A 26,315-nucleotide genomic window follows, 5' to 3' on the forward strand; every position below is an offset into this window, starting at 1 on the left:
GTTTGGGAGAATATTGCAATTAAGAATACCCCATTTAAAACCCTCACTAAGATGTTTAAGGTTGCAATGGCTTCAGGCCAAAGTACAAGTGAGAATTTATTGTTACATTGTCCCCATACTAATGTGTGGTAGAGAGTTTACTGAGGAAAAAGGAGCACACAATTTTACTAAAGTGTATTTAATGAAAATGAAAGCAAACTTCACAAGACAAGCTTCAAGCTTTTTTGTCTAAGAGACCTACAGATAAGCTAACAATTCAATATTAAGGCACATGTGACTGATTCAAGATGGACCGGTTAGCTGTAAAATATCAATGTATTGTTATTGGCCACAGCTGGTGCATGTTCAAAAGTACATACAGTGGACTCGTTTCTCTCTTGCCAAAACATGTACATGAACACAGTTATATCAGATTTAGTGTTTTAAAAAATATTCACATAAAAACCAAACTCCTATTAAGGAGCATGAGCAGATGCACATGAAAATGTGCAATATTTTTCCGGGATTGTGACAATTTTTTTCTCAAATCTTGCTATGCTAAGCAAACCATACACAATTGTTGCAGGGATTGCAGTCATCACGGTCTTGTCAATAATTGTAACGTACAATTATTCAAATGTGTAAATAACAAAAAACATTGTACATTAATCTTTACACAAAGTGACGTATGTTAACCTGGTTTATAGCACACGCGGACTCAAACAGTACAAGAAAAAAGTGAACAATGTTTTGTTTCAACACATAGTCTACATGTGATTGTCAGGAATGACTGGATTTGGAACCTGAAGGTTAAACCTCAAATGTGGTTCACTGCTCAGGAAACAGAAGGCAATAATAGTACACATATTGGCAATGTATAAAAAAAAAGAAAGGAAAAAAAAAAAAGCTATAAAAAATGGTGACTCGAATATTACATGCAACTGCTCAACATTTATACTTTCAAAGTGTAAAACCGTGGTTGTCATTTGCCTCTACATCATCATAACTTGTAGAGTCTCTTTATCAGGAAGCGCGTGCATTCTCGCTGTGTCATCATTTGTGATGGATGTCCTTGTTAAACAGGCTTCAGTACATGTTCTCATCCTGCACTGGATTTCCTGTCTATGGGGTCATGGAGGGGGCAGCGGGACCTGAAGAAGCTCTAAAAACCACAGTGAGACAACTGTTCCTGTCTGGCCTCACAAACACTGAAATAGCTTTAAATTCAAGCATCAGAGCAACTGCACTGCTGGGCTAGATGTGTACAAAAGTCAGTGTAGACAAATAGCTGAAAACAAGTCATTACTGCTCCACTTCAGAAAGGCCACAGGCCGCTGAGCAAGACGCACTTGTCCTCACATACAGGTACAATCAAAGATAGTCCTCAGCTGTGGGACTTTGCGTGGTCTTTTGTAAATCCTCTGCAACTCTCCCCCGACCTCTGCCAGAGCTCTACAGGCCGGGGCGCGGGGGAGGGCGGGCAGGGGGTGGGGCTCGTCCTGGAGGAGGTGCCTGCGGGGGAGGAGGCAGGGATCCGGTAGGGAATGCAGAGAATGGTGGAGTTGTTGGAACCGTGGTTGGTGTGGTTGGAGGAAGAGCCCGGTTTGGAGGCATGGTGTAAGGTGGGGGCGTGGCAGGTGGGGAAGGAGTACTGGAGAAGGGTGGTGGTGTTGAGGACAAGGGTGGAAGGGTGGAGGAGAAGGACAGAGGGCTGCTGGGAGTTGGTGGAAGTGTACACTGGGGAGGAGGTGGACTCCTGCTGGGAGGGCTATAGATGGGAGAGGAGTGCTGGTTGAGGTGCAGGTCAGGAGGTGGGTGATTTGACTTAATGCGGGTAAAGTTCATACATCTGCCCTGAAATATAAAAAATATAAAAACAGAACCAGGTTTAAATGCACCCACAGCATATGAAATCAAAGCATCTTCTATAAGGTGTTTTTCAAGTCAAGTCAAATCTGGAAGGATGCGCTGGAGCTGCGCTTTGTCTCATTCACAACACCATGGAACCACCTTGAATCCTGTATGCCAACCACCCAGACAGAAAACTGGTCCATTCCCACATCTCTAAAATAACCATCAGGCACCTGCATGCTGGATCAGGCACATTTGTCAATTCTCACAAGTCTTGGCCTCCATTGTGATCTGTTATTTGCATTTACACCAAGCGCACATTGCGACTGAATTGTGCGAGTGAAAAATATGTCAATATCTGTGATCACTTATGCAACCCCATGTAGAATCAATTGTGAGTCTATTACGACCCATAGGATCAAGTTGAGAGTGAGTTGAGACATGTGAGAGTTAATCAAGATTGATTATGATACCCATGTTTCTCTTAACTGGTCGCACAACTTGTGTGAGTGTTTTAAACAGTTCAGTACACTAGCACGCCTGTTGGAGACGGATGGAGAGTGATGGTGACCAAGAGGGATCTTTTTTCCAACCATGGAGACCTCATTTAATACAAAGTCATTCCAGCAGTACCCAAGGATCCTTCAAAAACACCTAGAAATGGAGACATCCAGTCGTCACCTTAGGTCACTGGTTAGCATCCAAGTCTCACAACCATACAGCAAGACAGGAAGCACCAGGACCCTAAGGGCTTGGACCTTCATTTGTCTGCAAAGATGCATATCAGCTTCACCAAACACCTCTGTCCAGTGACCTCAGGTCGCCATAAGCTCTTCCCAGGCACCTCTTGATTTCAAATGCTGAGGACCCACAGACATGTATGTCACTGCCAAGATAAGTGAATGTCTCCACGAGGTAGGAGAGTGGCAGGTGTAAAAGGTGTATTTGCAGGCAAATATTTCATTCAGTGCTGTGTAGATATTTAATTTGAGATTCATGCTCCAGTGATTACATTCAGTGTGCATATATTTGTTTGAATGTCTGTTTGTTCTTTATAATGTTCCGCATTTCAAAATGCTGCTGTTTGGAAACTGTCTCCCCGCTGTCGAACATTACTTTGCTGCTTTGACCCAACATGACTTTATGGTTTCTGACATCTGAATTAGTCCAAAAATTCCTACTGCTCCTTTCAGCTGCATATCAGACGATCTGGTGGCTACAGCAGATGGCACGAAGACAATTGCATTTCTAAAAAATTCTATGGCATACATAGTTTTTCATCTTAGGTAATCTGCACATAACACTGAGGTCATGCTACGATAGATGATCACATTCCAGAAACAAGCTACACCCTCGGAGCAGCTGCAACCCGTGCTTTGGGATGATAAGGCTTGACGGTGATACTCTGCAGGCCAAATGACCTCTAAGACATAAAAACCCCCTCCTACAATTAAATCACATTCTGTCTGGAGGACACAAATATCACATAGCCAACAGTGTTGGAATCCAAAATTGGAATGTAATGGCAATTAGTCGAAGTGGACAGCGTTCTAAAGGAACCTGAACTGCATTTTCTTAAGGCAGCAATCGGCTGACTGCCTCCCTCTCACTGCTGACTTCATTTAAGGGAAGTTATAAAACCAAGACTTGGACAAGACATTCAAACTGCAAACAGAACAAGTTTGTTTACTACACATCTTAAAGGACACTGCAATCCAACATTTTACCAGTGCACTAATGTCAAACTTTATAGTCAGGAGGAGTCACTCCTACACTTCTAATTATGGAGAAGCCTGTTAGCTTGACTTAATCTACTGGGGAAAAAAAGCAAGGATTTTCACCCTCACAATGCAGTTCCAGAGCTGGCTGCCACTGCTTGGAAGACTAGTAGGGGAGAGATTACTTTATTTTCCCTAATAGCCTTAGTATTGCTATGGTGACAAAGACGGCTTCACAGAATTTCTTATGTCTGCCATGTTTGTTTGATTGCTGTAATTGGTGGTTTAGTGAACTCAGTTTTGTGACCTGAGTTCATATTGGTTGTGGTTAATCATGAACCTAAACTGAACTAGAAGGATCCTTTTAATCTCTTCTCTACCAGTGTTAGATCCTGAAGGTTGACCTAAGTTCCTGATCTTTGTTCAGGTCAGGTCAGGTCAGGCCTGGGAGTGTGCTCTTGTGTTGCACATTGCTGCATCCACCATATTACGGAACCATCTTGGGTCTTGGATAGCAACAACCCAGACAGACAACTGGTCCATGCCCATCTCTTGAAAGACATGAGAGACAGAGACATGTGCATCACGGTCATTATGTAATAGCATACATTCCCTCACAATGCAGTTTACTGTTTCTTAACTCTTTGCCTGACAGTCATTCCATTTCTTAACTCTTTGCCTGACAGTCAGTTTTTAACTCTTTGCCTGACAAAAGTCATTCCATTTCTTAACTCTTTGCCTGTCAAAATCATTCCATTTCTTAACTCTTTGCCTGACAGTCATTCCATTTTTTTAACTCTTTCCCTGGCAGTCATTCCATTTCTTAACTCTTTCCCTGACAGTCATTCCATTTTTTTAACTCTTTGCCTGACAGAGTCATTCCATTTCTTAACTCTTTGCCTGACAAAATCATTCCATTTCTTAACTCTTTGCCTGACAGTCATTCTATTTTTTCTGTCTTTGCCTGACAGTCATTCCATTTCTTAACTCTTTGCCTGACAGTCGATCAGTTTTTTAACTCTTTGCCTGACAGTCATTCCATTTCTTAACTCTTTGCCTGACAGTCATTCAGTTTTTAACTCTTTGCCTGACAGTCATTCCGTTTCTTAACTCTTTGCCTGTCAAAGTCATTCAATTTCTTAACACTACCTGATAAAATCATTCCGTTTCTTAACTGTTTGCCTAACAAAGTAATTCCAGTGGTGCACAAGTATCGTCTGAGAAAAGTGAGCATGTGCCAAAGATATCCAGTCATTGCTTTAGGTCACTAAATAGCGTTCATGTCTCACAGCTATACAATAAGACAGGAAGCACCACAACCTAAATGACTAGGACCTTCCTTCTCCTACAAAGTTATTGGCTCCAGCAAACACCTTTCTAGCTATCTCTCAAAAACACACCCATTTAGCTAAATCCTGTGTGACTTTTTGGTGCTATTGCTGTGCTTGATAGCACCATGGTTTAAAACACTCTACAACCGCTGGCAAAAACTATGGAATCACCAGCCTCTGAGGATGTTCATTCAGTTGTTTAATTTTGTAGGAAAAAAAGCAGATCACAGACATGACACAAAACTAAAGTCATTTCAAATGGCAACTTTCTGGCTTTAAGAAACACTATAAGAAATCAATAAAAAAAGATTGTGGCAGTCAGTAATGGTTACTTTTTTAGACCAAGCAGAGGAAAAAAATATGGAATCACTCAATTCTGAGGAAAAAATTATGGAATCACCCTGTAAATTTTCATCCCCAAAACTAACACCTGTATCATATCAGATCTGCTCGTTAGTCTGCATCTAAAAAGGAGTGAACACACCTTGGAGAGCTGTTGCACCAAGTGGACTGACATGAATCATGGCTCCAACACGAGAGATGTCAATTGAAACAAAGGAGAGGATTATCAAACTCTTAAAAGAGAGTAAATCATCATGCAATGTTGCAAAAGATGTTGGTTATTCACAGTCAGCTGTGTCTAAACTCTGGACCAAATACAAACAACATGGGAAGGTTGTTAAAGGCAAACATACTGGTAGACCAAGGAAGACATCAAAGCGTCAAGACAGAAAACTTAAAACAGTATGTCTCAAAAATCGAAAAATGCACAACAAAACAAATGAGGAATGAATGGGAGGAAACTGGAGTCAACGTCTGTGACCGAACTGTAAGAAACCGCCTAAAGGAAATGGGATTTACATACAGAAAAGCTAAACGAAAGCCATCATTAACACCTAAACAGAAAAAAAACAAGGTTACAATGGGCTAAGGAAAAGCATTCGTGGACTGTGGATGACTGGATGAAAGTCATATTCAGTGATGAATCTCGAATCTGCATTGGGCAAGGTGATGATGCTGGAACTTTTGTTTGGTGCCGTTCCAATGAGATTTATAATGATGACTGCCTGAAGAGAACATGTAAATTTCCACAGTCATTGATGATATGGGGCTGCCTGTCAGGTAAAGGCACTGGGGAGATGGCTGTCATTACATCATCAATAAATGCACAAGTTTACGTTGATATTTTGGACAATTGAAAGGATGTTTGGGGATGTTTCAAGATGATAATGCATCTTGCCATAGAGCAAAAACTGCGAAAACATTCCTTGTAAAAAGACACATAGGGTCAATGTCATGGCATAGGGTCAGTGTCAACGAGTAGATCTGATTTGATGCAGGTGTTAGTTTGGGGGATGAAAATTTACAGGGTGATTCCATAATTTTTTCCTCAGAATTGAGTGATTCCATATTTTTTTCCTCTGCTTGGTCTAAAAAAGTAACCGTTACTGACTGCCACAATCTTTATTTCTTGATTTCTTATAGTGTTTCTTAAAGCCAGAAAGTTGCCATTTGAAAATTTAGTTTTGTGTCATGTCTGTGATCTGCTTTTTTTCTACAAAATTAAACAACTGAATGAACATCCTCAGAGGCTGGTGATTCCATAATTTTTGCCAGGGGTTGTATACCGTGACACATCGGACAACGTAAACCCCTGTCACACAGAAGTTGTGTGCGTAGTGTGTTATTGGCAACCATTTGTGTGCTATACTCATCTCACACACATCTTCACTCGCTGCCAATACCGGTGGCTTCTGCTATGTGCATGGCGTGTGACCACTATGCGTGCATAGCGTTCAATGGTGTTTAATGTAACATATCCTTTTGCTGATACCTGTCCAGTGGTTTATCACCTTTATTTCTGTTTTTGGCCATTTTATCATGGATTTGAAGTTTTTGAATAACCTGGTGCATTCCAGCCTGTCACAGAGGCAGTGCGTACATGGTGAATCAGTGGCATATAAGGGGAGACTGTGTAATGATTGAAGTTGAGTGGTGAGTGTTACATGTGCCTCTAAATCCCATGCACACACCGTCTGTGTGACGGGGGCTTCAAAAAAGAAAAAAGAAACCAAAATGGAAACAGAAACAGCCTATAAACATAGGCTGTCAGAAATTCCAGTGGTCAGAACTCCGGATAAAATCTGGACAAATTTCACAAGGTTTTGCTGGATATCTTCTGGACAGGTAAATCAACACTCACTCAGGACTGCTGTGTAAGTTATCACTATGACTGCTAGTTACAGTTATATTGTTTTTACTTGTTTTGCCATAATGAGTCAGGGGTTTGGGGACTCTTTAATAGCTTTATTCAATGCATTTTTACTGGTAAGTCAAAAATCCCTTGTTTCCTTTGAATGCAGAACTTTGAACTTTGTACATGCACTTCCTTAGGGCCCATTCATACATAGTACGAATGTTGTCAAATTACGCATGAAGTGCGCATGAAGCATGAATTGTATGCAGTACGTGTAAAATCGTAGCTGCCTTCAACGCCTCGTACACCTGCTGCTACAACTACGAGGTCTGTCAATAAAGTAACGGCCCTTTTTATTTTTTTAAAAAACTACATGGATTTGATTCATATGTTTTTACGTCAGACAAGCTTGAACCCTCGTGCGCATGCGTGAGTTTTCGTGTCCAGCTCTCCACAATTTCTCTGATACTTACTGGACTGGTAAGCATTGAAAGCCGAGATAGGCATGTCCCAACTTGTCCCATGACACGCCGAAACGGAGGTGCTCTTTGTCTCGCTCAAACAGCGAATCGGTCGTTACGCGCGAAGCCTCCTCGCGGCTTTCCATGACAAAATCTCTTGTTAAAAGTGAAATCTGCCGGAAAATGACTGATGTCCAGCTCTTGTGATAACCAGAGAAAGTGCACACGACGGTCTCGTATCCACAGAGCCATCAGCTTAGAAATGATCTGGCATTTTCTGCCTCGTCGTCACAGCTCGGAGCGCAGCGCGCCGAGCGTCCTTAAAGCCATCCTTAAATCTGTAGTAACAGTCCTTATTCTCTGTGAAGCCCGTAAAATTTTCACCGAAAGCCAGATAAATTTTTCAAATGGTTTCCAGGTGACAGTCTCGAACAGCTTCTGAAAAAATCCTGGTGGAAAAAAAGTCCAAATCATTCCGCCATTTCCAGACAATAAAAATCCGACGAGGGGGCGGGACCACTCCTTCCACAAGGCGTGCTCACAGGCGAATGACGTCACCGACAGGCGTGGAAAAACTCACGCATGCGCACGAGGGTTCAAGCTTGTCTGACGTAAAAACATATGAATGAAATCCATATAGTTTAAAAAAACAATAAAAAGGACCGTTACTTTATTGACAGACCTCGTATTTGTGCACACCAGCGGCTGAAAGACAGAGTGTGTGCTGTGAGAGCCCATCGAACCCTCTTGCGGCAGGTGTTGGCCAAATTCCAGCTGACACACACAAACATCTAACCAGACCCGGCGCCACGAGGGGGTGTTTGGGGGCGACGCGCCCTCACGTCATCAACCCCACCCCCTCAGATGTGAACGTTATCAAAAAATAAAAAGAAAAAAGAAAGAAATACTGGAAAATATAGCAAAATATTAGTTATTCAATAATATCATGTATTTAACAAATAAACCAAATTAATTAACTAAAGTAATTAATTTTAAAACAAACAGATATGGCGTGTGTCTGCGTTCAAGCGATTTGATAGGTTGAGGGTTGCACTTGTCAGTGCGGCAGAGGGCAAAGATCCTGAGTCCAGCGATTATGGCAAGGTGGACGAATTAAAGCATGCTCGATTTATTCGAGCAGTATCAGAGCTGGAGTTCCTGGGATTCGTCAAGTCCACCAAGCAAAAGGCAGATCATGCAGCACGACTCACTTGGGGAGGGTGTTAATGCTGCGTTTACACATAATGACGACAAGTCACGAATGCCACGAAGTACACATTCTTGGCCGCAGATCACGAATGTGATGATTTGGGGCAGAGGCGTCAGGTGTCCTCAGGAACTGCTGCGACCTGTTACCACACGTTACGATTAATGGCACGTGTTGCTGGAGAATTATCAGGAACCATTACGCACGGTCAAGAATAGTGTTCCGTGTTGTCGTTATTGCGTGTAACAGCACATCATTAAGTTCTGTCACGTTGTGAACTAGGTGAATTGTCTCCACTCACACACCCATATTCATCCAACCGAATTCAGATCGCTCCAGTTTTTCAGAAGAACTTTGTGATTGCATGCGTAGTTGGGTTCTGTGCCATGGAGTGGCGCACATGCCCAATTACGCTGTGTTTGCGCTTGTGATAGCGGGCTGTATGTGGGGTTAATCTGCTGTCTCGTGTCATTTCTCAGATCATTTGTTGGTTTGGTTTTGTGGTATGCAGGAGATCACTTGACTGGGGGTCTATACATTCAAATAATAATTAAAACTAGAAGCACTCAGAGAGTGCAAACCTCTGCCAAGGCCATGGGGTCACTGACGCCATAACATCTACACGCCGTGGAATCATTGAACCTAAAAAGGTCTAACAATGATGTTTGCTCAGTAGTAAAAAAGTTTCATCTGCTGTGACTGGATAGCATGTATCCTTAGCGCTTGGCATCACAGTTGTTGCAACTTGCACTTTTCCCAGAAACTACTGTCATCTGAGCACTGATATTGATATTGCATGTGCTTATAGACAAAAACAAATGAGACAAAATTCAATTTATTATTCAACTAAACTGCAAATATATGAATTTTTTTTAACATTTATGAAACACATCTCTAAATAAATAACAGTAAATTCTGAAATAGAACTATTTTGTAAGTTTTGCATGTGCTACATAATGAAGTGCACCTTCTATATATTCAGTGAAGTGCACCGAAGCAGAATATATGCGACAGTAAGGTGCTGATGTCAGCCTCTGGGTTTTCTGGATCCTAGGCGTGATTCATCAACACCTGGGAGTGGGTTTTGCACCTTGTGTAGTTTGTTCAGTGATGTGCACTGAACCAGAACTTAACCACAGCTGAGTATACTGCTGACTCATCACTTTGCTTTTGCTAATCTGGATAGTGATATTCATTGCCACTAAAATATAATAATGCCAAATGATAGTCCTTCATCTAATAAATTCATTGTGCTCCCCAGCCCTGTATAGTTTGTCATGAGGGATTTCCTCTTTGCAGTGTGTTGTATTTGACATAGTTTACTAACAAGGCCATAGGGTCACTGACCCTAAAGAGATTCCCTCCTTGGCACAGTGATCTATTCAACAATTCAGTGTTACAACCAAAACTATGATACATACACTTTTCTTTCCTTTATATTTGACATCCTTGACCATGAAAACATACCAGTAGAACTTGGAATCACTTTTATGTCTTTATTAGTTCAAAAGTTATTGTATAAAAAAGATTTTTCGGTAATGGCGGTTTTCTTCTGGATCTAGCTCCATAACATTTGAAGCTACATCAAATCTGATGACACCTTACTGAATCAGTACAGATTCAGCTACAATTTGGTGTTAGTTGTGCATCTCTAGCTTCATTTGTCACCTCACACTGACACATTTTCTATTTTCCCTATATTTTTGCATATTCTGGATCACCAGATCGGGAATCCAGATCCGATCATCACCAAACTTTGTTGTTTGATAGAACATTTGACTATGTTACACCCTTATTTTTTTCAAGCCTTTCTGCCTTGTTTTTGTGGAATTAGAAACTAGAATGTCAAAATTCCCCCTATCCCGTAATGGTGAAGAATCCTTTAAAAAATTCCTGGATCCGGATCGTGATCCGGATCACCACTACAATTTAATCCCTTGTTCCTCTTGTCATTTCCAACCACTCCACAAAATTTCATCAAAATCCGTTCAAAACCTTTTGAGTTGTCCTGCTGACAAACAGACAGACAAACAAACAAACAAACAAACTCGACCAAAAACATAACCTCCTTGGCGGAGGTAAAAATACTGTCATCACTTTACTCTTACTCAGTCAGTCTCTTACAACAGTGTAGCCTAAATACACAAGCTTTCCAGGAGCGCACCCAATTCATTACGCACGCTCAGAGGCACATCTCCTCTGGTGTGCACTTTTTTGGGGGGAGTGGGCGACCCCGCCCCCTGTGATAAACTCATCGCCCCCTTAATATTTTTTTTTCTGGCGCCGGGCTTACATCTAACACCGCTCGATTGGCACTTAGAAAATGTGTGGCCATTTGCACTGTTAGCGCGACAACAGTCAGTAGACAATCACTGTCGAGCTGGATGTGAAATTTGTCTAAGTGCCCCATGAGTGTGGCTTTGCAAACAGACACGGTGACACATTGGTGTGTGCGCTGAACTGACAGGGGGTGTGTCTGCCCATAGGAACGGCTGTGGAGATCTGTGGTTCTGGACATCACAGCTGGAGAACACGTAGTGTGTTTGGACGTTCGTGAACTAACAACTGTCCACTGTGATGTGCATGTGTCTGCTCGCTGTCCTCACGTGAACATACATAAAAACATATATCGCTGTTGCAATGGGCTGCAGCGAGCGCGCCCAGAGAACGCACATTGACAGACTACCCCAGGTGATCCGGACCACCAGATCATAACACACAGCGGGCGATCTGAATGTCATGTCATCCACGTGAACTCTGTTCCACATGTTGCGGCATCTGTCCTGCAGCGTGTCGTCCACAAGACATGCATGTCAGGCAGGACACGCGCGTGAGGCCGGCTGGACACGCCGCCACCAGATGTGGACATGATAAGGGTGCCCTGCTTCTCATTCCTGTCATTTCATGACTGTATGTCTGTGACCATGGGTCATCTACAGAGGAACAGATGGTTCATACTTGTATTTTCCGCTTGATAAGAGGGATTCAATAAAATACTGTGTTTTTATATGGTGTGTGGTTTTATTTTTTTCTTAAATACGTCCATGTCCTTCTTGAGATGTCCTTCTTGAGGCATTTTCCCGCACCTTTGATAGGACAGCGATGGTAGCTCAGTGGTAAAGTTTCTGGCTGGCAATCAGAGCTTTTGTAAAGTGCAGGTTTGAATCCCATGGGTTGCATGTATTTATTTTATTTTTTTCACATCATCGCGCATGCCTGCCCGTACAGCTCAAGCTGTTCCACCGTGATTCACTCTGAGTTGTACTTAGTCGTACAATGCATGAAGGGGCCCTTCATTTTGCCTGTTGAATCTCACAGACCATGTGCCCTTTTCTGACATGTTTCTGTGTAGGCTCTCAGTTGTCCAGGTGGTTTCCATAGTAGAGAAGCTTGAATCTTCGACTGGACTGGGTTGCTTGACGCGAGGATGTTTCGCTTCAAATCGCAGAAGCTTCCTCGGCTAAAATTCTTGCTCTGGTAGTCTGACTTCTGTCTTGACTCTTGTAGAGAAGAAGCCACAAAAGCTGGAGTTAGGTTTAAAACTCCAGCTTTTGTCCAGTCCAGTCGAAGATTCAAGCTTTTCTACCCTTTTCTGACATGGATTTCCCCCAAATAAATACTATCACCACCAATAAAATTAGGTGTAATTTTGTGATGTACTACAGAAATGATGGTACTTCATAATAACAAGATTTCAACACAAAGTATTTTTGGTCAATTTTCAGAAAAATTGAAAAATCTACTTTTTCAAACATTTCATGATTTTACATGGAATGAATGAATCTTTATCTCATCAATTACGATTTGTTACCTCCGCCAAGGAGGTTATGTTTTCAGTCGAGTTTGTTTGTTTGTCTGTCTGATTGTCAGCAGGATAACTCAAATAGTTTTGAACAGATTTTGATGAAATTTTGTGGAGTGGTTGAAAATGACAAGAGGAACAAGTGATTAAATTTTAGTGGTGCTCCGGATCACGATCCGGATCCAGGAATTTTTTAAAGGATTCTTCACCATTGCGGGATAGGGGGAATTTTGACATTCTAGTTTCTAACTCCACAAAACAAGGCAGAAAGGCTTGAAAAAAATTAGGGTGTAACATAGTCAAATGTTCTATCAAACAACAAAGTTTGGTGATGATCGGATCCGGATTCCGGATCTGGTGATCCAGAATATGCAAAAATATAGGGAAAATAGAAAATGTGTCAGTGAGGTGACAAATGAAGCTAGAGATGCACAACTAACACCAAATTGTAGCTGAATCTGTACTGATTCAGTAAGGTGTCATCAGATTTGATGTAGCTTCAAATGTTATGGAGCTAAATCCAGAAGAAAACCGCCATTACTGAAAAATTGTTTTATACAATAACGTTTGAACTAATAAAGACATAAAAGTGATTCCAAGTTCTACTGGTACGTTTTCATGGTCAAGGATGTCAAATATAAAGGAAAGAAAAGTGTATGTATCATAGTTTTGGTTGTAACACTGAATTGTTGATCACTGTGCCAAGGAGGGAAACTCTTTAGGGTCAGTGACCCTATGGCCTTGTTAGTAAACTGGGGAGCACAATGAATTTATTAGATGGACTATCATTTGGCATTATTATATTTTAGTGGCAATGAATATCACTATCCAGATTACTTCACTTAGCAAAAGCAAAGTGATGAGTCAGCAGTATACTCAGCAGTGGTTATGTTCTGGTTCAGTGCACATCACTGAACAAAGTACACAAGGTGCAAAACCCACTCCCAGGTGTTGATGAATCACGCCTAGGATCCAGAAAACCCAGAAGCTGACATCAGCACCTTACTGTCGCATATATTCTGCTTCAGTGCACTTCATTATGTAGCACATGCAACACTTAAAAAATATTTCTAGTTCAGAATTTACTGTTATTTATTTAGAGAAGTGTTTCATAAATGTTAAAAAATTCATATATTTGCAGTTTAGTTGAATAATAAATTGAATTTTGTCTCTTATCTGTTTTTGTCTATAAGCACATGCAATATCAATTCAAATTTCAAAAAAAAATTATTTACAAATATTTCAAAAAAAAAAAAAAAAAGACATTTCATTTACATTTCAAGAAGTATGCATTTGAGGAAGCTTTCTTGAAACTTGTAAAAAGGATCTCCCAAGAAGCTACCTTAGCTTATAAAAGGAGTCCTAAACACAAAATTTATTACAATACAATTACAACAGTAAAAAAAAAATCACCCATCACCCCACCCCCTATGGATGCATTAAGCACTCCCACACACACACATTCATACAGTCCCACATTATCTAGAAATAATCTAGAAATAATATTGCACTTATCCCATCAACTAATCTCATACTGATTTTTGCAGTCATATTCACAAAAGTACGTCAAACACATTAGATTATTTGCGGCAGCAATTTTTCTTACATTTACAGTTGTGTCAGAGGCATTAAAAAAAAAAAAAAAACAAGGTACAAAGACGTTTAATTATAATACATTTATTTATTTATTTCATTGTTATGTACATTATATATACATTGTTTTGTATTATTTACTATTAGGATCTAGCCTGAGTATAATGTAGCAACAAGTCATTTTTCAAAAGTTTCTTAAATATATTTAACGATACAGAGTTTTGTATTGTATCGTCAATTGCATTCCAGATCTGTGGACCTTTGCATGTAATGCCGAAATTAGTACATTTCAATTTACACTTTTTGCCCTTCACCTGATTTTTCCTTCTTGTGTTATATTCATGAGATGGATAAGTAATTGGGATTATTTGACAAAGTCTTTCATTTCGCTTATATACTACATTATACATCATACATGCGTTCTGAAATATGTTGCTCTCAGTTAGCTTCAGAAGCCTAAGCCTATAAAAGAGAGGATCAGAGGGAGCTGTTGTGAGAGTGTAGGAACACGGACCCACAACAGGGGGCGCAAATGAACGGACAATGGAGGAAGTCAAATAACAACACTTTACTGTTGTGAATGAGCACAACAAACATGGCAGGTCACAATAGTATGCAATGAAGTCAATTTACAGAACGTGTCATGTGGGCAGGCTCGAAGATAAGAGACGTCTGTCCAAAGCAGAACCGGAACCACACGATTTCCTCCGCCACCGAACCCCGGGAATACTGGAGCCGCCAAGTCCCGAACTCCCAGGTGGCCACTGCCTCCGCTTGTCGGATCTGGTACTGCTGGCGAGGAACAAAAACAGTTAGATGTAGGTGTGTTTATACCCAGCAACACTTATGGTGGGAAATCCACCTCCACCTCTCGTCGGAAAGTCTGCTGTCAAAAAACACAAAGCAACAATATTCTTCTGTCGAAAAGACAACTTGATTGGCTGAGCTCGTTACTTCCTAAGCATAGCGATATCTCGGCAAAGAAGTGGAGATGTCGTCCTGCTGATATACGATTGAAGATCAGATGATTGGTGACAGCTGTCACAGGTAATAAGTGACAGCTGTCACCCCGGCTGCTCCTGTGAGGCGGCGGTGCCCTCTTGTGCCTGGAGCCCGCACTCCAGGCAGGGTGCCCTCTGGTGGTTGTGGGCCAGCAGTACCTCCTCTTCAGCGGCCCACACAACAGGACCCCCCCCTCAACGGGCGCCTCCCGGCGCCCGACCAGGCTTGTCCGGGTGGCGGCGGTAGAAATCGGCCAGGAGGGCCGGGTCTAGGATGAAGCTCCTCTTCACCCAGGAGCGTTCTTCGGGTCCGTACCCCTCCCAGTCCACCAAATACTGGAAGCCCCGGCCCATCCTACGGACATCCAGGAGCCGGCGCACAGACCAAGCCGGCCCACCATCGATGACCCGGGCGGTGCCGGACCCGGAGCACAGAGGGGTGAGGTGTGATGCGGTTTTATCCGGGACACATGGAAAACAGGATGGATCCGCAGTGAGGCCGGAAGCTGAAGCCGCACTGCGGCTGGACTGATGACCTTGAGTATCTTGAAGGGACCGATGTAATGGTCCTGCAGTTTAGGGGAGTCCACTTCGAGAGGAATGTCTTTTGTCGACAACCACACCTCCTGCCCTGGCCGATATGCAGGGACCGGGGTCCGCCGGTGGTCTGCATGGGCTTTAGCCCTCGTCCGGGCCTTCAGCAAAGCAGAACGGGTGGCGCGCCACACCCGACGGCACTTCTGCAGGTGGGCCTGGACCGAGGGCACACCGACCTCTCCCTCGACCACCGGAAACAACGGGGGCTGGTACCCCAGACACACCTCAAAAGGGGAGAGGCCGGTGGCAGAAGACACCTGGCTGTTATGGGCATACTCGATCCAGGCCAAATGGGTACTCCAGGCTGCCGGGTGCGCGGCCGTCACGCAGCGCAGGGCCTGTTCCACCTCCTGATTGGCCCGTTCTGCCTGCCCGTTGGTCTGAGGATGATACCCGGACGAGAGACTCACCGTGGCCCCCAGTTCCCGGCAGAAGCTCCTCCAGACTTGCGAGGAGAACTGGGGACCGCGATCGGAGACGATGTCTGTTGGAATCCCATGCAGCCGGACGACGTGGTGGACCAGGAGGTCTGCTGTCTCCTGGGCAGTCGGGAGCTTCGGGAGGGCCACGAAGTGGGCCGCCTTGGAGAATCGGTCCACTATCGTGAGGATGGTGGTGTTGCCCTGGGACGGCGGGAGGCCCGTGACAAAATCCAGGCCGATGTGGGACCAGGGGCGATGAGGCACAGGCAGCGGCTGGAGCAGTCCCGGTGCCCTGCGGTGGTCAGCCTTGCCCCTGGCGCAGGTGGTGCAGGCCTGGATATAATCCCGGACGTCGGCCTCCAGGGACGCCCACCAGAAGCGCTGCCGGACAACTGCCACGGTTCTTCGCACCCCCGGATGACAGGAGAACTTGGTACCGTGACAGAAGTCCAAGACTGCAGCCCTGGCCTCTGGTGGGACGTAAAGTTTGTTCTTCGGCCCGGTTCCGGGGTCCGGGCTCTGTGCCAGGGCCTCCCGGACGGTCTTCTCCATGTCCAGGTGAGGATGGCCCATGATAGCGGACTCCGGGATGATAGGTTCCGGTGGATCCGACAACTCAGTTTTGACTTCGTCTTCATGCACCCAGGACAAGGCATCCGATCTCTGGTTCTTGGTCCCGGGGCGGTAGGTGATCCGGAAGTCAAAACGGCCGAAGAACAGTGACCAGCGGGCTTGCCTGGGGTTCAGCCGCTTGGCGGTCCTGATATACTCCAGGTTCCGGTGGGCAGTGAAAACCGTGAATGGCACGGACGTTCCCTCCAACAGATGTCTCCCCTCTTCAAGAGCCTCTTTCACCGCAAGGAGTTCTCGATTGCCGACGTCATAGTTACGTTCAGGCCGGGGTCACCTGCGGGAAAAATAGGCTCACGGGTGAAGGCCTTATCGGTCTCCTCCGCTCTGGGACAGCACGGCTCCTATCCCTGAGTCAGAGGCGTCCACTTCAACCATGAACTGGCGGCTAGGGTCGGGCTGCACCAAAACAGGCGCAGTAGAGAACCGTCGTTTCAACTCCTTGAACGCGGCTTCGCACCGATCCGACCAGGTGAAGGGGACTTTTGGAGAGGTCAGGGCTGTCAGGGGGCTAACTACCTGACTGTAGCCCTTAATGAACCTCCTATAGAAATTAGCGAAGCCGAGGAACTGTTGCAGCTTCCTACGGCTTGTTGGTTGGGGCCAATCTCTCACCGCCGCAACCTTGGCCGGATCAGGGGCGACGGAGTTGGAGGAGATTATAAACCCCAGGAAGGACAAAGACGTGCGGTGAAACTCACACTTCTCGCCCTTCACAAACAGTCGGTTCTCTAACAACCGCTGCAGGACCTGACGTACATGCTGGACATGGGTCTCAGGATCCGGAGAAAAGATGAGAATATCGTCCAGATATACGAAGACGAATCGGTGCAGGAAGTCCCGCAAGACGTCGTTAACCAAGGCTTGGAACGTCGTGGGGGCGTTGGTGAGGCCGAACGGCATGACCAGGTACTCAAAGTGACCTAACGGGGTATTAAATGCCATCTTCCATTCGTCTCCCTTCCGGATCCGAAACCAGGTGATACGCATTTCTAAGATCCAGCTTAGTAAAGATTTTGGCTCCATGCAGGGGGGTGAACACGGAATCTAACAATGGCAACGGGTATCGGTTGCGAAACGTAATCTCATTCAGCCCCCTGTAATCAATGCATGGACGGAGTCCGCCATCTTTCTTGCCCACAAAAAGAAACCTGCCCCATCGGGGAGGTGGAGTTCCGGATCAGCCCGGCAGCTAATGAGTCCCGGATGTAGGTCTCCATTGATTCGCGCTCAGGTCGTGAGAGTTGTACAGCCTGCTGGACGGGAACTCAGCGCCCTGGAACCAAATCAATGGCACAATCGTACGGACGGTGCGGGGGAAGGGTGAGTGCCAGATCCTTACTGAAGACGTCAGCAAGATCGTGGTACTCAACCGGCACTGCCGTCAGATTGGGAGGGACTTTGACCTCCTCCTTAGCCTGTGAACCGGGAGGAACCGAGGATCCTAAACACCCCCGATGGCAGGTTTCGCTCCACTGAACCACCACCCAGACGGCCCAATCAATCCGGGGATTGTGCTTCAACATCCATGGGATGCCCAAAATCACGCGGGAGGTAGAAGGAGTTACAAAAAACTCAATCTCCTCCCGATGGTTTCCAGACACCACCAGAGTTACTGGTTGTGTCTTGTGTGTGAGTAAAGGGAGGAGGGTGCCATCTAGTGCGCGCACCTGCAATGGCGAAGGAAGCGCCACCAGAGGGAGCCCTACCTCCCTTGCCCATCTGCTGTCTAGCAGATTCCCTTCTGACCCCGTGTCCACCAGTGCTCGGGCTTGAAGGGTTAAATCCCCGCTCAGGATTGTGACTGGGAGTCGTGTGGCAATCTGTGTGTGTCTTACTTGAATGTTTTGACCCCCCCTTAGCCCAGTCTCTAAGGGCGAGTGTTGTCGTTTTGGGCCGTTTGGGGCAGTTTCCTCTGTGTGTGCTCAGTTGAGCTGCAGAGAAAACACTCTCCACGGATCAGCCTCCCCATTTTGGCCCTGTGCATTTCCCTAACAACGGCAGCAGGGGGAGCTGTTGCCCCACAAAGCGCTGCGGCTGTGGAGCGTGGGGAAGGCGGCCCCTTTTCGAACCCGGAAGGGAGAGGGGTGGCGCGTATCTGGTCACGTCCTTCGCCTCGCTCCCGACGGACGTTCCTCCAACCGATTGTCTAACCGTATAACGAGATCGATAAGCCCATCTAAATCCCGCGGTTTCCTCCTTAGCTACCAGCTGCTGCCTTCAGAACCAACGACAGTCCGTTTATGAAGGCGGCGCGGAGCGCAACGTTATTCCAGCCGGACCTCGCAGCCGCGATGCGGAAGTCGACTGCATAAGCGGCTGTGCTCTTGCGTCCCTGTCTCATTGACAGCAGCACTGTTGAAGCGGTCTCTCCTCTGTTAGGGTGATCAAACACTGTTCTGAACTCCCCCACAAACCCAGTGTATGCTGATAACAACCGTGGGTTCTGTTCCCAGAGCGCCGTAGCCCAGGCGCGTGCTTTACCCCGAAGCAGAGCAATCACATAAGCTATTTTACTAGCATCTGACGTGTACATGACGGGACGTTGTGCGAAGACGAGCGAACACTGCATAAGAAAGTCCGCGCACTTCTCCACACAACCCCCGTACAGCTCTGGAGGGCTTATGTATGCTTCAGGGGAAGGTGGGAGGGGTCGTTGAACGACCTGTGGAACGTCACTGTTGCGCACAGGATCGGCAGGAGGGGGAGCCGCAGCAGCGCCCTGAGGGCGCGCTTCCACCTGCGCGGCGAGAGCCCCCACCCTGCGGTTAAGGAGAACGTTCTGCTTGGTCATTAGATCCAACCGAGCCGTAAAAGCGGTGAGGATTCGCTGCAACTCACCGATCATGCCTCCTGCAGACACCTGTGCGCCCTGCTCTTCCATTGGCCGTTCAACAGCCGGTTGACGCCCCTCGGGGTCCATGACGTTGGCCGAGATATCCTGTTGTGAGAGTGTAGGAACACGGACCCACAACAGGGGGCGCAAATGAACGGACAATGGAGGAAGTCAAATAACAACACTTTACTGTTGTGAATGAGCACAACAAACACGGCAGGTCACAATAGTATGCAATGAAGTCAATTTACAGAACGTGTCATGTGGGCAGGCTCGAAGATAAGAGACGTCTGTCCAAAGCAGAACCGGAACCACACGATTTCCTCCACCACCGAACCCCGGGAATACTGGAGCCGCCAAGTCCCGAACTCCCAGGTGGCCACTGCCTCCGCTTGTCGGATCTGGTACTGCTGGTGAGGAACAAAAACAGTTAGATGTAGGTGTGTTTATACCCAGCAACACGTATGGTGGGAAATCCACCTCCACCTCTCTTCGGAAAGTCTGCTGTCAAAAAACACAAAGCAACAATATTCTTCTGTCGAAAAGACAACTTGATTGGCTGAGCTCGTTACCTCCTAAGCATAGCGATATCTCGGCAAAGAAGTGGAGATGTCGTCCTGCTGATATACGATTGAAGATCAGATGATTGGTGACAGCTGTCACAGGTAATAAGTGACAGCTGTCACCCCGGCTGCCCCTGTGAGGCGGCGGCGCCCTCTTGTGCCTGGAGCCCGCACTCCAGGCAGGGTGCCCTCTGGTGGTTGTGGGCCAGCAGTACCTCCTCTTCAGCGGCCCACACAACAGGAGCATTATGTTCAGACCAGGTTATAACACGAATCACTTTCTTTTGCAGAGCAATCAATTTATTGAGATAACTAGGATACGTATTACACCATATAATATTACAGTAATTCAAATGTGGTTCAAATAAAGTTTGATAAAGTGTTATAAGAGCTTTAAGAGGGAGATAATGTCGAATTTTATAGATACGCATTCCTAAGGTCCAGTTTGGTGAAAATTTGGGCTCCATGCAGGGGCGTGAACACTGAATCCAAAAGGGGTAAAGGGTATCGATTACGAACCGTTATGTCGTTCAGCCCCCTGTAATCAATGCATGGACGGAGTCCGCCATCTTTCTTGCCCACAAAAAAGAAACCTGCACCCATCGGGGAGGTGGAATTCTGGATCAGCCCGGCAGCTAATGAGTCCCGGATGTAGGTCTCCATTGATTCGCGCTCAGGACGTGAGAGGTTGTACAGCCTGCTGGACGGGTACTCAGCGCCCGGGACCAAATCAATGGCACAATCGTACGGACGGTGCGGGGGAAGGGTGGGCGCCAGATCCTTGCTGAAGACGTCAGCAAGGTCGTGGTACTCAACCGGCACCGCCGTCAGATTGGGAGGGACTTTAACCTCCTCATTAGCATTTACACCGGGAGGAACCGAGGATCCTAAACACTTCCGGTGGCAGGTTTCGCTCCACTGAGTCATAACCCCAGACGGCCAATCAATCCGGGGATTGTGTTTAATCATCCATGGGAAGCCCAAAATCACGCGGGAGGTAGAAGGAGTTACAAAAAACTCAATCTCCTCCCGGTGATTCCCAGACACTACCAGGGTTACAGGTAGTGTCTTGTGTGTGATAAAAGGGAGAAGAGTGCCATCTAGTGCTCGCACCTTCACTGGCAAAGAAAACGCCACCAGAGGGAGCCCTACCTCCCTTGCCCATCTGCTATCCAGCAGATTCCCTTCTGACCCCGTGTCCACCAGTGCTGGGGCTTGAAGGGTTAAATCCCCACTCAGGATTTTAACTGGGAGTCCTGTTGACAGATGTGTATGACCCACGTGAATATTTTGACCCCCCCTCAGCCCAGTCTCTAAGGGCGGGCGTTTGTGTTTTGACCGTTTGAGGCAGTCTCTCTGCTGATGCTCACTCGAGCCGCAGACAAAACACTCCCCGCGGACCAGCCTCCTCTGTCTGAATGTGGCCCTGCTCGTGTCCCTAGCACCATCAGCAGGGGGAGCTGTAGCCACACGGAGCGCTGTGGCTGTGGAGCGTGGGGAAGACGGCTCTCTTTCGGACCCGGGAGGAAGAGGGACGGCTTGTGCCTGACCACGCCCTTCGCCTCGCTCCCGTCGGCGTTCTTCTAACCGATTGTCCAATCGTATAACCAAATCGATAAGCTCAGCCAAATCCCGCGGTTCCTCCTTAGCCACCAGGTGCTCCTTCAGGACCGACGACAGTCCGTTTATGAAGGCGGCGCGGAGCGCAGTCATATTCCAGCTGGATCTCGCAGCCGTGATGCGGAAGTCGACTGCATATTCGGCTGCACTGCGGCGCACCTGTCTCATTGACAGCAGCACGGTAGACGCGGTTTTGCCTCTGTTAGGGTGATCAAAGAGCTCCCTCACAAACCCAGTATAAGAGGCGAGGAGCCGTGAACTCTGTTCCCAAAGCGCTGTAGCCCAAGCGCGTGCCTCGCCTCGAAGCAAATTAATCACGTAAGCCACCTTGCTAGCGTCAGACGCGTACATCACGGGACGTTGTGCAAAGACGAGCGAACACTGCATAAGAAAGTCTGCGCACGTCTCCACACAACCTCCGTACGGCTCTGGGGGGCTTATGTATGCTTCAGGGGATGGTGGGGGGGGGGTCGTTGAATGACCAGTGGATTGTCTGCACCGGGTCGGTAGGAGGAGGAGCTGCAGCAGCGCCCTGAGCGCGCGCTTCCACCTGCGCGGTGAGAGCCTCCATCCTGCGATTAAGGATGACGTTTTGCTCAGTTATCAGGTCCAGCCGAGCGGTAAAGGCGGTGAGGATGTGCTGCAACTCACCAATCACGCCTCCAGCCGACGCCTGCGCACCCTGCTCTTCCATTGGCTGTCCAACAGATGGTTGACGCCCCTCAGGATCCATGACGTTGGCCGAGATATCCTGTTGGGGAAAGTGTAGTGACACGGACCCACAACAGGGGGCGCAAATGAACGATCAATAGATGAGCCAAAAGGTAACAATTTAATGTTGTGAATGTGCACAACGAATATACAGACAATCTCAGAATCTGATAGCAGTCAATACACAAAGGTGACGTGTGGGCAGGCTCGAGGATAGAAGACGTCTGTCCTGAGAAGAGCTGGAACCACACGATTTCCGCCGCCACCGAACCTGGTGAATACTGGAGCCGCCAAGTCCCAAATTCCCAGGTGATCACCGTCCCCAACTGTCGGATATGGTACTGCTGGCGAGGAGCACAAACAGTGAGATGTGGGTGTGTGCACACCCAGTAACAAAAACAGTCAGAAGGTGGAAAGTCACCTCCACCTCTAATCACACACTCATGCAGCTCCTGTTAACCACTTATCTGGTTGGGGTGTGAAGCGAAGCCGTCGCTGATCACACCAAAACGCCAATCCCACAGATAAGGCAACACCCACAGGAAAATGGCTGCAAAGAAGTTCAGACTATAAAGTCAGTGTTAAGTTCAGATACAGCAGAGAATATTACCTTCACAGGTAGATGATATCTCGGCAGCGAGGTGGCGATGACATCCGGCTTTTATGGAGTGATGAAATGATGGGTGACAGCTGTCATGAGTTGATGTGTGACAGCTGTCACTCCCGGTTGTGTCCGTGGCGGCAGCGCCCTCTCGTGCCTGAAGCCCGCACTTCAGGCAGGGCGCACTCTGGTGGTGGGCCAGCAGTACCTCCTCTTCTGGCGGCCCACACAACACATCTGGAGTATTATAATGGTAAACAGAATTCCATACTTTTGCTTTAAGATGATTTTTGAGTGAGCTTAAATTTTTTTCAGATAATACTTTAGCTTTTGTCTTTTGAAGTGGTTCATTTAGGTGTCTTGTAATATCAACAAAAAGTACAATAGGAAAATGATCAGAGATATCCGACAGTATAACACCCGAGTCAAAGCGATTGTTCTGTATATTTGTAATGACATTATCAATGATTGATTTACTGGATTCGGTTTCCCTTGTATACAGATTAATTGTAGGAAAAAATGATGAAGCATAGATACAATTTAAAAAAATCTATTTTTGCCACATTTTCTATGGCAAGATTGATGTTATAATCTCCTAGAAGAAAGCAATTTTTATTACAATTATTTAATGGATTGAGGAGTTCTGCCAAGCTATTTAAGAATAGATTTAAATCTGAATCTGGAGGGCGATATATTACTCCAACAATAATATTTTTATTGTTTTTTATATCTAGCTCAATAAACAGGGAATCCGAAAATCCATCATCTATAGTTAAGTCTTCTCTGACTATTACAGAGTCATGTACATTAACATATACACAGACACCCCCACCCTGTCTATTTATTCTGTTTCTATTGTATAATACATAACCATCAAGTTTAAGTGTATCCAGATATGTTCTTTCATTTAACCATGTTTCACTGCAACCTATAATATTAAATTTATGATTAAGGCTGGCTAACAAAGTAAGTAAGTCATTGTGATGTTTAACTAAGCTTCTAGTATTAAGATGTAGTATTGAGAAAGAAGATTTATTAAACACTTGTAAATTTTCAGGTGAAGCCCTCTTGCAATTTATATTTTCAAAGCAATGCTGTTCAAGCACTTCATTTGATTCAGTTGTCATATCATCATACCCCATTAAATGCAATATATATATATATATATATTATGATATCCAATGTGTACATTCATTTGATACATATGCAAAATTCATCTGGCCAAGTGCAATAAAAATAAAAAGGGAAAATATCAGTAATACACCAAAATACAGTACTTCTAAAACTAGCAATAAAATAAACATACTAACCTAAACAGTAATCAGAGTTATACGATTTAAACCACCCTAATACTGCTCTAAAATAACACAACCTAATCCCTAATCTAAATTAAGGCTTCTTCAATTTATTATACACGCAAACACACACAAACACACACTCACACTCACACCACTACTGACGCACCGACAAAACACTCAAAGCTCACACCAACACAAAAGAACGTTAAGCAAAGTTGAAGTTTTGGTTCAATATTAGATCTAACCAACAAAATTCAGTACTCACATACAGCACAGATCTCAAGTACTAATTAGTGTAGAGACAACTTTTTAGCATCAGACAGTTTAGTAATAACATGCCGCTGGTTTCCTCTGGTGAGCAGATAAAGTCGCCCATCCTGAGTCCAGCTGGCTGTCAACTTGTCTTTATATTTCCTGCGTAGCTCATCCAATACTTTTCCTCGCTTTGCTGTTAGGCTTTCCAAGATGTATATCTTAGGTGTTATGAGCCTTTTTTTCACCTTATAAACCAAATCCCTGATGTTATAATGAGCGAATTTGATGATAATTCCTCGAGGTTTGTCCCATCTGTTAGATTTGGGTCCAAGGTGATGGCTCCTATCGATGTCCTCTAGCCTCACATCGATGTTGAGATTGTTTTTAATAATGCCCATCACTACATGATTTGTGTTTTCACGGTCATTCTCTAGAACACCGTAGACGACAAGGCAGTTTCGTCTAGAATACTGCTCTTGTTCATCTAACATGTCCTCAATGACATTATACTTGTTTTGAAGTTCGTTTACTTTGTCAACCGTGTCTTTCCATTCATGTTTCAATGAGTCTCTAACAGATTCCGCTATGGAATCTGTGATAGCACGCTTTAGGGGCTCAATCAGAGAGTCAACCAAAAGTTGACTAATTTTACGGATAAACCCGCAATCCTGAAATAATGCGTCGATTTGTTTGCCTACCATATCATTTATGGCATCGCCAGGGTCCAGTGGTTGTAATCCTACCACTGGGTCATGTTTTCCTTTACTTTTGTCCTGTTGCATCTTATGTTTGTTTGACGATCCACTGCCACGCCGCTCCATTAGGAAGATAAAATGTCCTGGCCGAACGGTAAATCCAAATTAGCTATACAGCGGGCGAATAGTAGAGTCAACAATATATTCTCTCTTGGGACACAGCAGAGGCAAAAAAAATAGCCCAAGGTTTATTAATAAACCATACTATTGTTGGTCGATCTGAACCAAAGTTTGCTACACGCGTCTCATGTTGATGATGTCACCTCTGTTCCAATATCATAAGAAGAAATATCAGTGCTCAGATGACAGTAGCTTCTGGGAAAGGTGCAAGTTGCAATAAACTCTGATGCCAAGCGCTATCCAGTCACAGCAGATGAAATTTTTTTTACTACTGAGCAAACATCATTGTTGGACTTTTTTAGGTTCAATGATTCCACGGCGTGTAGATGTTATGGCGTCAGTGACCCCATGGCCTTGGCGGAGGTTTGCACTCTCTGAGTGCTTCTAGTTTCCTTTTTTGTCTTACATGGCACATAGTTGGTGAATGATGATTGTATGTTGTCAACTTCTCTACATTTTTCACTGTCAGACGACATGTGATCTGTCAAAACCAGAGGTCAGTGCTCTGTTATTGTTGCCTGCAGCCCAGCTGGCTTTGAGGAATTACATTTGCCTCTTTATAATGACTCTGCCAGACGTCGTTACTCTGCACTGTACTGCAGCCAGACAATGCCGTCTGAATCCGAGCTCGCCAAAAGTTTTCCCATGGATCTATGTTTCTCTGTGCAGAAGCTGTTCACACAGCTGGTCCGATTTCTCAGTGTTTTCACTCAGTTGACGTTCTTGGGTGATTCTTTAACTACGGGCACTATTGGCCTTGTAAATGT

The 26,315-nt window shown here is 45.4% G+C and overlaps 1 protein-coding gene across 1 annotated transcript in view; it reads right to left on the reverse strand.

The window, feature by feature from the left end:
* Nucleotides 1–220: 220 nt before the first annotated feature.
* The window catches only part of LOC117510300 (anthrax toxin receptor 1-like), a 144,787-nt gene continuing 118,692 nt past the window's right edge, over nucleotides 221–26,315 (reverse strand). The window contains exon 18 of the mRNA XM_034169955.1: nucleotides 221–1,833. Within this exon, the coding sequence (XP_034025846.1) occupies nucleotides 1,432–1,833 (402 nt within the window). The 3' untranslated portion in view covers nucleotides 221–1,431. The remainder of the gene's footprint in view (nucleotides 1,834–26,315) is intronic.

The sequence above is a fragment of the Thalassophryne amazonica genome, chromosome 5 (genome assembly GCF_902500255.1).
Source record: "Thalassophryne amazonica chromosome 5, fThaAma1.1, whole genome shotgun sequence".
NCBI classification, from domain to species: Eukaryota; Metazoa; Chordata; class Actinopteri; order Batrachoidiformes; family Batrachoididae; genus Thalassophryne; species Thalassophryne amazonica.